The 15,519-nt window shown below is 53.3% G+C and overlaps 1 protein-coding gene across 10 annotated transcripts in view; it reads left to right on the top strand.

The window, feature by feature from the left end:
* Positions 1–15,519, top strand: part of PTPRE (protein tyrosine phosphatase receptor type E) — a 167,316-nt gene that overhangs the window by 115,986 nt on the left and 35,811 nt on the right. For 7 of the 10 annotated variants that reach the window (XM_070043833.1, XM_030832088.3, XM_070043832.1 and 4 more), the window contains 4 exons: positions 5,776–5,894; positions 13,117–13,222; positions 13,527–13,600; positions 15,243–15,379. In XM_070043833.1, the coding sequence (XP_069899934.1) occupies positions 5,783–5,894; positions 13,117–13,222; positions 13,527–13,600; positions 15,243–15,379 (429 nt within the window). In that variant the 5' untranslated portion in view covers positions 5,776–5,782. Of the gene's footprint in view, positions 1–4,399; positions 4,476–5,775; positions 5,895–13,116; positions 13,223–13,363; positions 13,431–13,526; positions 13,601–15,242; positions 15,380–15,519 lie in introns of those variants that run through there. The other 3 variants (XM_070043835.1, XM_070043834.1, XM_060286027.2) reach the window with 2 other exon arrangements.

Genomic DNA, 15,519 nt, shown 5'->3' with positions numbered 1-15,519 from the left:
TAAAAACATAGTTTATGAACAGGAAGACATAAAAATTCCTACAAAAGCAAGGAAGGGATAAACAAATTCAGTGATGAGAGCTCACAAGATGCTATTTTGAAAAAAATTACAGGCAATTTCATGAAGAAATGTAAATATTAAGGATATTGAAGAATATATTAAAAGTGAAACATACTAAGAACAGACAAGGCTAAGAAATTTATTGGAGCAGGTGGACATGTACTGAGAATAAATATTCTGTTCATGTTTTTATTTTATTTTCATAAAGACAATATAAAAAGGTTGTTCCCCCCCAAATATTGCTGTAATGTGCATTGATATGTTAATTTTGTCGTCTAGAATTTTTTCTTAAGTTTAAAAAATAGTTTTTGAACAGAACTCCTTAATAGTTTCCCATTTTAATAAGACCAAAATGCTCTTCAATAATTATTTTAGAAAGCATATAGCTTTAGTTGTTTTAGCCCCTCCTTCACTCTCAGAAGGGTCCTGATTTGGATGAGGAAGTATACGGCGCCCATTCTGAGGGCTCTAAGTGCAATGGCTTTATATCTCCAGCACGATGGCTCCCAAATCCTCATCTGCTCCTTTGTGAAGGAGCCTCGTGTGTTTTATCAATGTAATCGAGAACAGAAGAACCACCTGGGAGGGGCTGGAGCTGCAGAAGGAAAACACTACCCTCTTGGGGACGCAGGGGGCAGTCTGGTTCAGTCTGCCAGGACACCCAGGGCTACTTGGAAAGGGCACTTCCAGGCCCCACTGGGCAGGAGGGGTCAGCCAGGCAGCCCCTCCTCAAAGACACCGGCTCAGGGAAGGCGCCAGCCCTCAAAGCGCTGAAGATCCCAATCGTCTGGGCTGGCTGGGACGGTACCCGGTCTGCTTGGGTCACCCAACACCCAAATGACTGTAACTCACACCGGGTGGTAGGACCCCAGGGAGCAAGCGTCGGTCTCAGACTTGCTGGACCTCAGAAGCTGAAGGGACAAGTCAAGGGAAAGGAGAGATGGGGTCGCGCGTGAGGGGAAGCTTGTGAGCCAGGGCTGGGGGGAGTGGGCAGGGGGCGGGAGAAGCCCTCTCCTGCTCTGGTTCCACCTCCATCTGCTTCTGTCCCCCAGCTGCCACTGCCCGGTCTCCTGCCCAGTTCCCCTTCCCGTCCCTGAGCCAAGCACCTCAATCCTCACCTGTCTCCCTCCCACTTACCCTTGGAGTGAACTCAAGCCCACCCCTCCCAGCCAATCCCCAGACCCCCCTCCTCTTGGTGGTCTCCACTAGAATGGCCCACAGCCCCCTGAAATACAACTTGTCGTCCCGCTGCAAGGACAGCAGGACGTTTCCCGTGGGGTTTCGGTGAGGGTGGGGGAGGAAGCTCAGCTAGCCTGTCACACGTCATAGGAGCCCCCCAAAGCGGGGCCCCACTCCCCCGTCTCAGCTGATGAATGATGTCCCCTCCCATCCACCTCCCAATATGGGAATCCCAGCGCCTCTGACACCCGGCTCTTCACCACGTCTAGCTGATTACCATCCACGTGGATTCCACCCTTGAAACCCCCCTCACATGCTGCCTGCCTTCCACTCCCATGGTCCTGCTTTAGTCCAGACCTACTCCATCTATTGCCTAGGCCAGCACATCTCAAATGTAACGCACATAGGAACCACCTAGGGACCTTCCGAGAGGGTGAGAGGTCTGGGTGGGACCTTGGATCCTGCATTCCGAACCAGCTCCCAGGTGAAGCCCATGCTCCGGGACCATCCTGAGGCAGCAAAGGCTACATCACCCCCCGCTTCCCTCCCCATCTTAACAGTGGCTCCTGATGGCTTCCAGTCACTCGAAACTTCCATGGCGGTTCATCGCTCAGAGCCAAGGTTCTCAGCTTCGGTCTGTGTAAAACCCATCACCGCCCATGTATTTGGATTTCCAACATCTGGAATCTGGATTAGGCCCAGGAATTGGCATCTTTGTTTAATGCCCCCAGTGGTTCTAATAATGTAGGTTTTCGGCAGAGGTTGTTTTCGTTTTGGGGGGTTGTATTTATTTATTTGTGGCTGCACCTCCAGGCTTGTGGGATCTTAGTTCCCCAACCACGGACTGAACCTGGGCCCCAACATTGAAAGCACTGAGTCCTAAACACTGTACTGTGAGGGGGCTCTGATAGTCTAGGTTGTTGATGGAAAATGAGCCTTGAATACCAAACCAAACGCTTTACCATGGCACTCAAGGGCCTTCTCAACTCAGCCCCATCTTTCTGCCTCGCTCATCCCTGCTACCTTCACGTACCAGAAGTCCAGCAGAATAAACCGTCCACTGTCTGGACAGTAGGTGGTGCTGTCGTCTCCCTCAAGCCCCTGTCCGTCCCCTCTGTGTCCTGGAGGGACCGCTTAGCCCTCCACCCCTGGGGAGCCCTGGTGACCTCCCAGGTGAATCACCGCCCCCATCTTCCTTCCTTGGTGCTGTGGCCCCACGTCTCCAGAGCGTGAGAGTGGGTGTCTTAGGGGTAGCTGTTTGCCACTCGTCCTTCCAGCTCAGGAGGGCTGCTTTAGGGCAGGGACAGGTCTGTGTTCATCTTTGCATCTCCAGGACCAAGCGGGCTGCCTGCCCCAGAGCCATTTCCTAAAGAATAGTATTGAAAAGGCATCAAATGGGGTTTAGAAAAAGACAATTTTAATCAAATGTATAGCTGGCTGACTTTTGAAGGTGTAAAAATAAAGTCTGCTTTGTTGGAAATCATCTGTTTTGATAATCTCAGTTTTGGAGAGCAATGTACTTTATGCCCCACAGTACTTCACGTTTGGTGAGCGCACAAGCACTGATTAAATACGAATCACTCAAAGTCAGTATAGATTTAATTACTGTTTCAAGCATTATTTTTGTACTGATTCGTGTCTGTGTTTATCAGGTAGCTTGTGCAAACCCTTTGAGGGTGAATGGCCAGGGACTGGCAAGCTGTCATTGGCCTCTTAAGTGATATGATTAAGGGACTCTAGGTGGTGGGCTGGGTTTGAATTCTGCAACATTTAGTGCCCTCTGCTGGTCACACCAGGCAAATCACCTGCTGCTCCAGGAGGCCCTTGCAGAACTCATGGTGTCTGATTCCTGATAAGCTGGTCTTGTCTGGCCTCCCTTTAGATTGTTGAACATTTGGAAAGGAGGGTTTTTAAATTAATGCATGGAAGAGAAAAATGTTCCACCTAGGAATTCTGCCTCTCTGGGTTGTATTAAACCAATTAATACCTTCTAATCAATTACACTACAATTTACTCAAATATATTTTTTTAGTGATCTCATTTCCTTTTCTCATTTTTATTGAAGTATAGTTAATTTACAATATTGTGTTAGTTTCAAGTGTACAGCAAAGTACAGCAAAGTGATTCAGTTATATATGTATTCTTATATATATGAGATTCAGTTTTATGTATATTTTTATATTTGTATATTTTACATACACTTTTTTCAGATCCTTTTCCATTATAGGATATTACAAGATATTGGGTAGCGTTCCCTGTGCTATACAGTAGGTCCTTGTTGTTTATCTATTTTACATATAGTGGTGTGTATCTGCTAATCCCAAATTCCTAATTTATCCCTCCCCACCTCCACTATCACCTTTGGTAACCACGAGTTTGTTTTTTTATGTCTGTGAGTCTGTTTCTCTTTTGTAATAAGTTCGTTTGTATCATTTTGTTAGATTCCACATATACGTGATATCATGTGATATCTGTCTTTCTCTGTCTGACTTACTTCACTTAATATGATAATCTCTAGATCCATCCATATTTCTGCAAATGGCATTATTTCGTTCTAGAAAGGAGTAGTATTCCATTGTATATATGTACTACATCTTCTTTATCCATATATTAAGAGTATCATAAGAGTGCTCAATAACAACTTTTTAAGGCAGTGTATGCAGAGTGCCTGTCAGGGGTTGAGGGCTTTCGTCTCCAGCGGCCCAGGATTGGAATAGCGGCTCCTGAGTTTCCTCTGGACTGGATATGGACCAGCTGCCCCGTGGGGCCTCAGTTGCTCCGTCCTGGAGGGATTTCTGTGAGGGTGATACCCATAGAAAGGGGGTAGCGCACAGTAGGTGCTCACAGAGCGAGAGCTATTTTGCATGTATGGCTCACTTAGTAAATCTAAAATATATCTTGGAAACAAAAAAGAAGAAGGAACTAAAAGTGTTGATCATGACTGTGGTAGTTGTTCTGGGATAATTGTCATACTGTGCTCAGAATGGTTTCATTTTAATAGTGGTGATTGCTAGAAAATGATTGGTTTTTTGCGTTCATTCGGAGCCTTCTCTAATTACAAGTGTTTCTTGGCTTTGGTCCATTCGTATTCCCGAGGGAGGCTTCTTGCAGGAACGTGCCATCTGTAGGGCCGGGCGCCCAGGCTGACTGTGGACAGGGCTCGTGGATGGAAACGGAGGAGGGCGCCCAGGAGGGAGGACACGCCTGCATCATCAGCACCAGATCCCACCCGGCAGGTGCCACTGCCCACCTTCCGCTGCAGGGAGCCCTCGGGAGGGGTTTCTGAACCACCAAGAGGTCACTATCATGATTCCCAAGGATTTATGGTGTCTTTGCCGAAACGGAGCACTGAGTAGGAGGTCCCAGGTGACCGCCTGCAGGTCTCCTGGGCGAAAGAGCCTTTTTCTCTGTCGAGCCGCGTTGCAGTCTGGGTTTGCCCAGCACGTCTGCCCATCCACCCAATAAATACCTTCCCCCATCCCCGAGGTGCCCAAGTGGGTCTGTCAGAGATGAGCTGACCGTGACCCCTCCTCCAGGAGGGGGCTTCCCTCTGCTTCCCCTGAGAGCTCAGACCGGAGCAGAGTCCAGATGCAAGGCCTGATATCAGCCCGGAGTCGTGAAGATTACACGGGGTGATACAGGAAAGCTGCCGGCAAAGTGCTTGGCTCAGAGGAGCAGTGACGTGACGCCAGCTCTTCATCCCCAAGTCGCTGTTCACACCTCACGAGGCAGGGGACTGAGCTGAGCTTCACGACAGTTAATCAGGCTCCGGAGTGTGGGACAGGTGGACGGCCAGGGCCTGGAGTTTTTCGGGGACCTTTTCCTGTAGCTCCGGTAGGAGGTACTCAAGGCCGGCACCCGGAATAAGGGCCGGGGTGTAGTTGTGATTGTGGCCGAGGGACAGCAAAGGGGGACCCTGTGCAGGTGGCTGGACCCCCCTTCCAGCCCCCCAGCCCTGTGACCACAGGCCACGTAACCGAGGGCGCTGATGCATCTCTGGGCTGCTGTGATGCAACACGGAAATACTCCACCGTGTCACCACGGGCACAGCGAAATGTTCCTATACGTTCAGCAAGTTACTGTCGTCGGCAATCCTCAAGCCAAGGTGACCGGGCCTCTTGCAGGGTCTGTGAAGCTGCCTCTCGGAATCGCAGACCTCGCGATGTTTTAAGAGTTTATTCTCCCCCGGCACCTCCACGTCCTTGGCCTCTTCTCTCCCTCCCGAAACAGACAAACAAACAAAAACAGCAGGAGCTTTTGTAACCTGCGGGTGGTTATGGCGCTACTAACCTGGCTTGTTCTAAGGTGGGGCTACTTCCCAAGTGCAGGTAGAAATCGTGCCAGTACAAGACCTCCCCCCACCGCAGACTGACAAAGCCACGCTCCCAAAGGGTCCCCACTGTCACCCCGATCCCCGGCCCACTGTTTTTCTTCCCGAGTCCTCTGTGTCTTCCCTGAGTTTCCCGCCTCGGTGGAGGCTGGCCATCCCCAGGTGGGTGGCGGGCGAGCCCTCTGAGCCCGTTCTGCCTCTTGCAGGGTTGCCATGGAGCCCTTCTGTCCGCTCCTGCTGGCCGGTGTTAGCCTGCCCCTCGCCAAGGCCTTCAAGGGCAACGAGACCACCACCGCGCAGAGCAACTGGACCTCCACGACCGCAGGTAAGGGCCCCCCGCCTCTTCCTCCCTGCCCTCCTGCCCGCACTGCCCACTGCCCCGCCTCCTCATGGCCTTGCGGGGTGATGGGCAGGTGCGTGGGAAGTGTGCTTCTGACCCTGCACGTCTGTAGGGCAGACTGGCTAGGAGAGCAGTTGCTCCGTATTTGACTGGAGCAAAGCTGAGCACTCGGGAGGCAGCGGACATAAGCTCCCACCCCTGCCCTGGGCTGAGAGCCCGTGTCAGCTTGGTGGGATGGAGGGCAGGATGGCCCCCGTTGTGCTGAACCCAACTCAAAGCAGCCCTGAACAAACATGGATGAGTCAGTGGGGGATACTTAAACGCTGGCGTGACGGTTGATGCCATTCATTAAGAAATTCATATTGTGGGGCGAGATATTGGTGTAGTAGTTAGGTTTATTTTAAAACATGAGTCCGTACCTTTTAGAGACGCATACTCGAATGTTGACAACTGAAACGACAAGATATCTAGGAGTGACTTGGAAAAGAATGCATAGCGGGGCAGGCCACAGACGCACACAGTTGATCCAAGAATGTCAGGGGGCAGATACGTGGGGGTTCGTTACTCTAGTCTCTCACTGTTTTTATACTTTGAAAGTTAAAAAGGAGAAAAGGAAAAGGAATGCCTGATACATGAGACAATATGGGTGGGTCTCAGAAACATGCGAGGTGACCAGACAGGGAAGAGCACGTGTTGTATTTTCCACGTATGTGAAGCGCCCGGGACAGGCAGATCACTGGGGCTGGGCGCAGGACGGGGAGTGAGCACACATGGCAGGAGGGGTCTTAGTGGGTTGATGGAGAAGCGGAGGTGATGGATTGTGGGGATGGCGGCACAGCTCTGTGAATTCATTGAAAATCATTGAGTCGTATGCTTAAAATGGGTGTGTTTTAGAGCTTGGAAACTTTACCTCCATAAAACAATGTAAATGCAAAGTTAAAAGAAGAGGAGAGGGAGAGAAGAGAAGCAAGAGCAGATGCCCCTGAATCGCCCGCCTGTGTTCACATCTAGCTCTGCAGCTTAGTGGCTGAGTGACCTTGAGTAAGTCGCTGACCCTCTCTGTGCCCAGTATCCCCAGTTGTAGATGGCGGTGATAATAGTACCCACTTCTTAGCAGTGCTGTGAGGATTAAGAGAGATAACCGTGCTGGGGTGTGGAGGACTCCTCAACACTGGCCGTTTTTAGCGGGACAGTTATGTCATAGGTCATCCGGCCAGACTCTTAACCGAGAGTCGGCTGTTCAGTATCTTTTGGTATCTTCTTCTTGGACATGTGCCTGATACAGAGGGAGGCCCAGCTGGGTGGGTTCCAGGTCCCCGAGGAGTTGATATGGATTTCCTGGGCACCGCCATGCCTCCCTGGTAGACTTGTAGGCCTGTCTGTGTCTGCCAGCTCCATCCCATGGCAGGGCCAGCAGGAGCCTGTAACCAGCAGGGACTGGACCTCCGCTCTGCACCCAGGCCTGTTGCCAGTTCCCACACCTGCTGCTCCATCCCCATCCCCTCCTTCCCCCAAGACTCCCAGACATAAAACTCAAGGAATTCTCTGATAGGGATCACTTGGTGTATTGGTCAGGGTTCTTCAGAGAAACAGAATCAATAAGATATATAATTATATGTATATTTATTATGAGGGATTGGCTTACATGACTGCAGAGCCAGGGTGCCAGTCTTCCTGTGGAAACTGCCAGTCTTCAGTCTCCGCCTGAAGACGGGCAGGCTGCCGTAGAAACAGAAGGAGCGACGCCCCAGTTGGAAGGCAGTCAGGCAGGAAGAATTCCCTCTTACTCGTGGGAGGCTCCGGCTTTTTGTTCTATTCGGACCTTCAGCTGATTGGATGTGGCCCAACCCCCAGTGCAGAGGGCAATCTGCTTTTCTCAGAATACCAGCTCAGATGCCGGATCTCATCCACATGGCCTCCCTGTAGAAACACCCAGCTTATTCAGATACGTTGACCCAATATCTGGGCGCTCTGTGGCCAGTCGAGTTGACACATGAAGCCTCACAACTTGCTCATCACAGACCTTCGGGAGAACAAAAATTATCAACTTCCCTCCAGGAGAAAGTTGGCCAAGGTGATTAGAGTTGACACTATTCAGCCTGGGGTCAAGAGTTCAATCCCCATCCAGCCCGAGGGCTTTGCATGATTTCCTAACCCTGGACAAACATCCTACTCAAGCCCCTAAGAGCAGGGACAAGTGAGGCTCCCTGCTGGCCTGAGCACCCAGCCAGGAGAGCCCTTCTAGGCTCCTGGCCATCTTCTGCACTGAGCGGCACCCTCTTCACATGGAAACCCCAGAGAAATTCAAAACCACGGAAAAGAAAGACCAGAAGCCCCAGTGAATAGAAACTGTGCTCGTCACGCTGCCTCGTCTCAAGCCGGCCCTCTGGGTGCCGGGTCCTTGGTGGAGCACTGCAGCCCGGGATGCTCAGGATGGTGCTTCCCTGGGATGGGCGGAGGGGAGCTGGCCTCTGGCTGGCCCAGTGCCCAACACCTGCAGGAACATGTAACAAAACATTCAACCAGGCGGAGAGCATCCTTTGCCCAAAAGTGGGGAAGAAACGCTGCAGCTGTGTGAAGGCACCTGCAGGTGGTGCTGTGGTCACTGTCAGGGTGACGGGCTCCCCACTCCTGGGTTCACCTAAAAATAAAATGCCTGGCTGATAATCGGCTGTGGCTGTCAGGTGTCCTTACAGGAAGCGGGACGGCTGTGTGACCCGGTGCCCACCAGAACGAATGTGAAAGTCACCTGTTGCAGCCTCTGCAGGCATGGCAGTGGCTTCTGGTCACTTCCAAGAGGGAAACCATCTGGCTCAGGGCCCCTGTTATGTAAGTAGATGGGCTCCTGTGGCCTAGAATTCCGGAGGACACCTGACCGACCGTGTGAGGTGCCCTTTGAAACTTCATCTGTTCCCCAAAAGAAGGATGAAGCATCGTTTGGGATGATCACAGCGCTTTGCCAGTGTGTTCCAAAATAACCGGGAATCATTTCATTTGCTCACTGAACAAAATATTAAATAATCATCAGGAGACATTATTTTACACAAGTAGTTGAAGGTAAATATCTATAAATTGTACAGCAAAATGGTATTGTCCAGATTATATGAAGGATTCCTAAACATTAACAAGAAACAAAAAAAGACAGTAGAAAAACGGTAAAAAATTTGACCAGGCAAAATATGAATATCTAATTAAGTATGTTTGTGAATCATGAAAAGGCACCTAACCGTCTAGAAATTAGGGAAATGCAAATTTAACTGGTATTATTTTACTTATCAGATTGACAGAAATTAAAAGAATTACTAATATCTGGGAGAAACAGGTTCCATCGTACACTCCAGGTGAGCGTAGAAGGTGGAAACATTGGCAGTTGGCAGTTTCGATTACAGTTTAACGTGTGTGGACAGAATACTTCCAGGAGCTCGCCTACAGAAACCCTTGTGAGATACACAAAGATGTCAACATGAGCTGCAGAATTGTAGGTAATAGCCAGAAAGTTGGAAACAACCTAAGTGTCCATCCCACTCTTGGTTTATCCAAAAAGTGGAAATTCAAGGGGCAGTTAAACAAAATGAAGAGGCTCCTGTGTGCTGACACTGAAACTCTCCAAGACAGACGACCCAAGAAAGGCAAGTCGCAGAGCTGCCAGATACCGTATTTCATCTGTTTTTTTTTCCCCCACATTTCACATCACTGTATCCTGAAGTGTGCCTTAATATCTTTTTTCCTTTCTTAGTGGTTCATAAAGTAATAGCACATCTTACGATCCGTGGAGTCTTAGATGTGATGAGAGAGTCGTTAGGCCTCCAGTTATCAGCGAACCTGTAGGTTTATGAATGTAAACGTGTAGGGAAAATGTCAGGGCAGATACACCGCATGGGTTTAACAGCGTGTAACTCTGGGAACAAGAAGGGATGGCCCTTGCCCGTGACTGTTCTGTGTTTGGTCTGAACATTTTGCAGCAGGCCTGGATCCCCGTGTTGCTCCTATCGACCAGAACCCAGCAAAACGCAGGAGGTACAGGGTGGGAGCAGACTTTTAAAGCGCCCTCTGCTGGTAAACAGCGGGTCCTGCAGGGACCTTGCCCACCCCCCAACCAGAACACAGCTGCTCTGCCACCTTCTTCCCCTCCCTCCTCTTCTCTCCCACCCCTGCCCCAACTCTTCCCTCCCCCAGGGACCCCCAAGGCAGGGCAGATCCGCATTGGAGGAACATCATCCAGTACCCCCCTTCCTACAAGAGGGGACCCCAGAAGGGGGGGTCCCTTTGTCAAGGCCTTACACAGAACTCTTTAGGGCTGAGGGGGGAACCAAGGGGCCTCCCCACCCCCTGCTGCCCACCCTCACCTCACAGGGCCGTCCAGCACAGCGGGCGAGCCGCACAAGTTTAAGCGTGCAGGTGCATGACTGAGGTCAGGACTCACACGGCAGCCCCTGACTTTCAAATTCCAGGACCAGATTCCATGTAAGCCGACACACACGTGTGCACACTTCTCAGGCGTGCATGGGCATAAATTTGCACGAACATCCATGCGCACCTGACCTGGAGCGTTGGCTGCATAGAATTGGAGGAGATTTGGGGAGAAGGCTGCTCTGAGTGGACCACCGGGGTACTTACCTCCAGGAGAGCCCCGCTCTGCTCCCCAGCCGTGACCCTCAGCCCCACCCAGTCTGAGTCACATCACCGTGAAATGAAAACAGAAAGAGACTTGAATTTCCTCTTAGTCATCACCCTGACTTCCCATCGGGAGCCCATTGGTGCCCGGGAACACAGCCCAGCCTGCGGAGGGTTTTTCTGACCCACATTCGTTTTCAAAATTGTATTTGGGTTGAATTGCTTACCAATATTTAAAAATCAGATAACTTTTACGTAAAAATATAGATTTCTTCCTGCGGTAAATTGGAAGAACTGAGCACGCCACGTGCACCTCTCCTTGGCCCCCGTGAGCTGGGGCTAAGACGCGGCCAGCCCCGCGGACAGGGCATGGACACCCCGCCAGTTCCCGGAGCCTCACGGGGCCTGCTGGTCCTTGACTGTTCCCGCCTGACCTCCATCTTCCATAACAGAGGCGGCTGCTGACAACTGACAGAGACCCCGAGCAGGGGAACCCATTTGTCCCTGTGGCCCATCGCTTCTGTCCGGGTACACGGCCCCTTTCTGGGGGCCTTGGGTCATTCCGCCTTGGTCCTTGAGGGTGTGCCGTGGAATTGCCCACGTCTGTAACTGCAGCCTTGACTCTGGGCAGCATGAAAGCGGAGGCTGGACCCTGGAGCCCCTGACGGCCCCAGGGGTGGGCTGTCTGTGATCCCGGTGCCCACCTGAAGCTCCCGGCAGGCCTGCACGCTCAGCTAGGCCCATCCAGCCCTCGGACCTACGAGCTGGCCCGTCAGTCACTGCCAAGGTTAAGCTGAGCAAATGCAGAAGTGGGGAGTTCGACAGAAGGGACGCCCCGGGAGAGCAGAAGGGCACCTGCCAGGCTCTGCGGCTGCATCTGGATGGGCAGGGATGGAGCTGAGTGGCCTCTCTGGGGCTGGGCCCAGCTCTGCCCGTTGGTAGCAGGCGTCTCCCCCATCAGTCTGGGCTTGAGTTGCTCCAAGGCCCTGGCAGGGTTCGGGGGCGCTCCAAGGAGCTGCAGGTAGGTCGGCTCCTAGGGTCGGGGAGGAGCCTCTGTAGCGGAGGGGCTCCCAGGGAGGGACTGAGCAGAGATCTCAGCCTGGCATCCCCAGCCTCCCAGCACAGCTGCGGTGGTCCCTGAACATCACTAGCTCGGGTGGCAGAGGCATGGGGCAGCCTGGAGCGGGGGCGTGTCGTAGGTTGGCCAGGTTTACGGTGGCTGAGGTCACCTCCTCACCGCTGTCCTCAGGTTTTAATACTTCCACGTCTAGCAGTCACTCAGGTCTGTAAGAGTCCTTCGTTTATTAGGAATATAGCACTGACCACCCACAGGGTGCTGGCGTCAGCGCAGGGCCCCGGCAGCAGAGCTCCCGGCCCAGGGGTGAGATACCCGTTACACCTTTGGGATACGTGGGGAGGGGTGCGAGATGGGGGGCTGCGGGGCCCTGTTGGTGCTTCTGTGAGTCAGAGCGATGACGGTCCAGTCATGCCTTCTAGGGGCTTCCACTGAAACGGGGGTGAAGGCGGGCCCCCCGGGCCTGTTCCCCCTGGAGAATAGGCTGTGTGCTATAGGCACACAGAGCCCCTCTGGGATCCACTGGAGGGGAGCTGCGTGGGCTTCGTGGACGAGGGGTCTTTGAGGTGCTCCTTGGCGGGCGAGGACGCTTTGGAGAGGAGGGCGCCGCAGGGCAGTCTGAGGGGACAGGAGCTGAGTCAGAACACTGGGGGAGGGGTGGGCTCTGAGGGTGGCGGCCGGGCCACCAGAGCCCCCTGGAGTTCGGGCTTGCGGGCCAGGCCCTGGGCAGCCACGTTGGGTCCAGGGACGTGGCACCTTCTGGTCCAGGAAAGACAGATGAAAGGGGAGCACGGGTGGTGCCTGGTCAGCAACTTTCCTCTGGGCGGGTGAGGTCGGCAGCTCACGGCTCCGGGAGGCCGGGTCACCATGCGACCACGGGCCACTGTCCTGGGACAGAGCAGCAGGGCATCTACACTCCCACCCTCCTCCACCTCCCGTTAGTGGGAGGGACAGGTGCCCTGGGACCTGGGGAAACAGGTCACACGGGGGTCTGGGCCTTCACTACCCAGCAGCAGGGGGCCTTGGACACGTCAGGTCATCACATCCTCAGCTCAGCTTCTTCTTGGTGTCAACGCTGCTCATCTAAGTAGAGGGGCCTTTGTGGACCCAATGGACCAGGATGGTGGACTGAGTTGCAAACTGTAAAGTGGGGTCCGGGAAGAAGGGCAGATGAAGGAGGGAGTTTGCAAACTGTAAAGTGGGGTTCTCGTGTCAGGGAAGAAGGGTTGAGAGGGAGTGACTACTTTGCAAACTGTGAAGTGAGGTTTTGGTGTCCAGGAAGAAGGACTGTTGACGAAGGGAGTTTGTAAACTGTAAAGGAGGGTTCTGGTGTCCTGGGCCGCTGGGATGGGGGGGACGAATTGGTGACCTCTAAAGTGGGGTCTGGCATCAGGGAAGGGGGGCTGGTGGGAGGGCCACTTTGCAAACTGCGAGGTCTGGTGTTGGGAACCTTTCCTTGCCCAGAGCCCGCTTCCCCTTGTGCCTCGGGTCCTGACGGGGACCTGCTTCTGCCCCCAGGCGCTCCGGCCCCCGGCCCTCCGGCCCCCGGCGCGCCCCAGCCCCTGCTGGCCTGGCTGCTGCTCCCCTTGCTGCTGTTCCTGTTCCTTGCAGCCTACTTCTTCAGGTAGGAGTGTCCGGGCGCTGGCTCACCCACACCTGCTGGGGAGGAAATGATGCGAGAGGCTGTCACTGCAGATGAGCAGGCGGGGGCTGGCCGGGTGGCAGAGGGCAGAGCAGGGGCGGGGCCAAGGGGCCAGGGCAGGGCCGGGGCCAAGGCGCCAGGGCAGGGGCTCAGCCATGAACAGCAGGAACAGCTTCTCTCGGCTCACCTGGTGGGTATCCCTGGGGCTCACCTGGTGGCTATCCCCGGGGCTCTGGACTCTCAGCAAGCTCCCTGTGCTGACACCTCACGCGTCTGTGTCTCTAAGGTTCAGGAAGCAGAGGAAGGCAGTGGTCAGCTCCAACGACAAGAAGATGCCTAATGGAATCCTAGAAGAGCAAGGTAGGGGGCCGGGCTGGGCCGGGCCTGGGGGTGCCGTGCCTTTCTAACACCTTAACACTTAAACGATGGACTCCTCCGGCTTTGCGACTTTCATCTGGCTTTACCTGGTATCATGCCGTCCTTTATAACCGGAGTTTCCCCGTTTCAAAACTACTGTCATTTTCTGTCCGGTGTGAAACAGACGTTTGAGGCATTTCAGTTTGTGGCTTTGGGGGAGACACTGTTCATATCCTGTCGTTTTTCCAGGATTTCAACATATAAAATTTATCAGTCAGTCTTAGATCGTCCTAAGCTGAGACAGGTGGGCTCACAATTTACAGTTCTCGAAAGGGCCACCCTGGCATCCGCAGTTTTCCCATCAGCGAAAAGAAGGGAATTGATGTACCAACGTGCTTAGCAGGGAGGCGCAGAGTAGCTCAGGGGGAATTTCCTGCCTTTCTTTGAGGTTCCGAATTCAGCTACTAACTTGTAAATTCTGCTTACAAAGGCACATTGGTTTTCTTCCCACACGTTGAGATGTCCAGGAAAGGTATGTGAGGCAGAGGCTTTGAAAACTATTGTTCACACCAGTGACTACGGCTTCCGCAGTCAGCTTGCTGCCTGGTTGTCCCGTGGTTTGCGGGAGCAGAGGTGCCGTCAGACTTCAGATGAATTACGAAACCGACCCGGCACACGACAAAGAGTATCGGCAGCAAAGGACCTCACCCAGACCCAGGAGGGCAGTTCTGTCGTGCTGGGAGACCCGTGACCCTGGTTTCATGATGACACGTGGCCTCCAGGCACCACCTTCCTGCCCCCTTCTCCCTGCCCTGCACGTCCCAACAGCCCAGATGGGAGGAGGAAGTTGGGGCTGGTTAGGCCACCTGCTCATCCTAGAGTGACTGTCTCAGGAGGAATGAGCCCTGGAGGGAGTTCTTGGCTGGCCTTCAGAACAGCTCTGCAGGTGGGGACAGGCCCTTTTGCAAGTGACAGCAAAGTAGTGTTGACCTTGTTGAGAACAGCAGCTCAGTTCCCTAGGAAGAGAAGCACATGCCAGGGTGTCACTTGCTGTCTCACTGTGAATTTGTGAAAGCAGCTTGTCCGGGGACACCCTTGAAGTCTGGCCCTTCTCCTTTTCAGTGCCGCCAGCCCCTCCCCCCCCCCCAAAAAAGAGAAAAAAACAGCAGTGGTTTCTCTTATTTCTCTTGGAGCTTATGGGACTTGAATAACCGGGACTAGTTGTGACAAAGAAGACAAGGCTGCGGGAGACTCATACCGGAACTGATTCCCAGCCTGTTACCAATTTGCGCCCAGAAACCTATTGTTATTCTGCTCCATTTCAAACCTGGACAGTTGAGCTGGAGTGTGAAGCCACCTGAATCCCTTGAGGAAGGAGAGGTGGCTGGTGGGCGAGTGAGCTGGGAAGGTGAGGCGTCTCTGGTTGGTAAGAGCAGGGGACGCCAGCCAGAGGGGCGTCCGTCTGTCACTGTGAGTGATCGGGGTGTGTTAAAAGAGACAGACCTTGCTTCAGCTGCTCGTGATCTGAGACGACCGTCCCCCTCCAGCTGTGTCATTTCCCCACGAATGTTGTCCGTCTGTCTGGTTAATGTCACCCACCTGGGAATATGGCTTAATAAGCCCCGTATTTCTGTCGATCCCACAGAGCAGCAAAGGGTGATGCTTCTCAGCAGGTCCCCCTCGGGGCCCAAGAAGTACTTTCCCATCCCCGTGGGGCACCTGGAGGAGGAGATCCGGGTCCGCTCGGCGGATGACTGCAAGAGGTTTCGGGAGGAGTTCAATGTGAGTTCGGGGCCCCTCTTTCTTGTCACGTGGAAGGGCGCTGGGTCGTGGGATGTCGTGTTTCAGGATAAATTAGCCCAAAGGCTCAGAATGCTGGCGTCCATCGAGACACTGTCCCAAAAATGGGGCTCCAGGGAAAC

Source organism: Globicephala melas, chromosome 16 (genome assembly GCF_963455315.2).
Source record: "Globicephala melas chromosome 16, mGloMel1.2, whole genome shotgun sequence".
NCBI classification, from domain to species: Eukaryota; Metazoa; Chordata; class Mammalia; order Artiodactyla; family Delphinidae; genus Globicephala; species Globicephala melas.
This window is presented reverse-complemented; position numbering and strand designations above follow the sequence as displayed.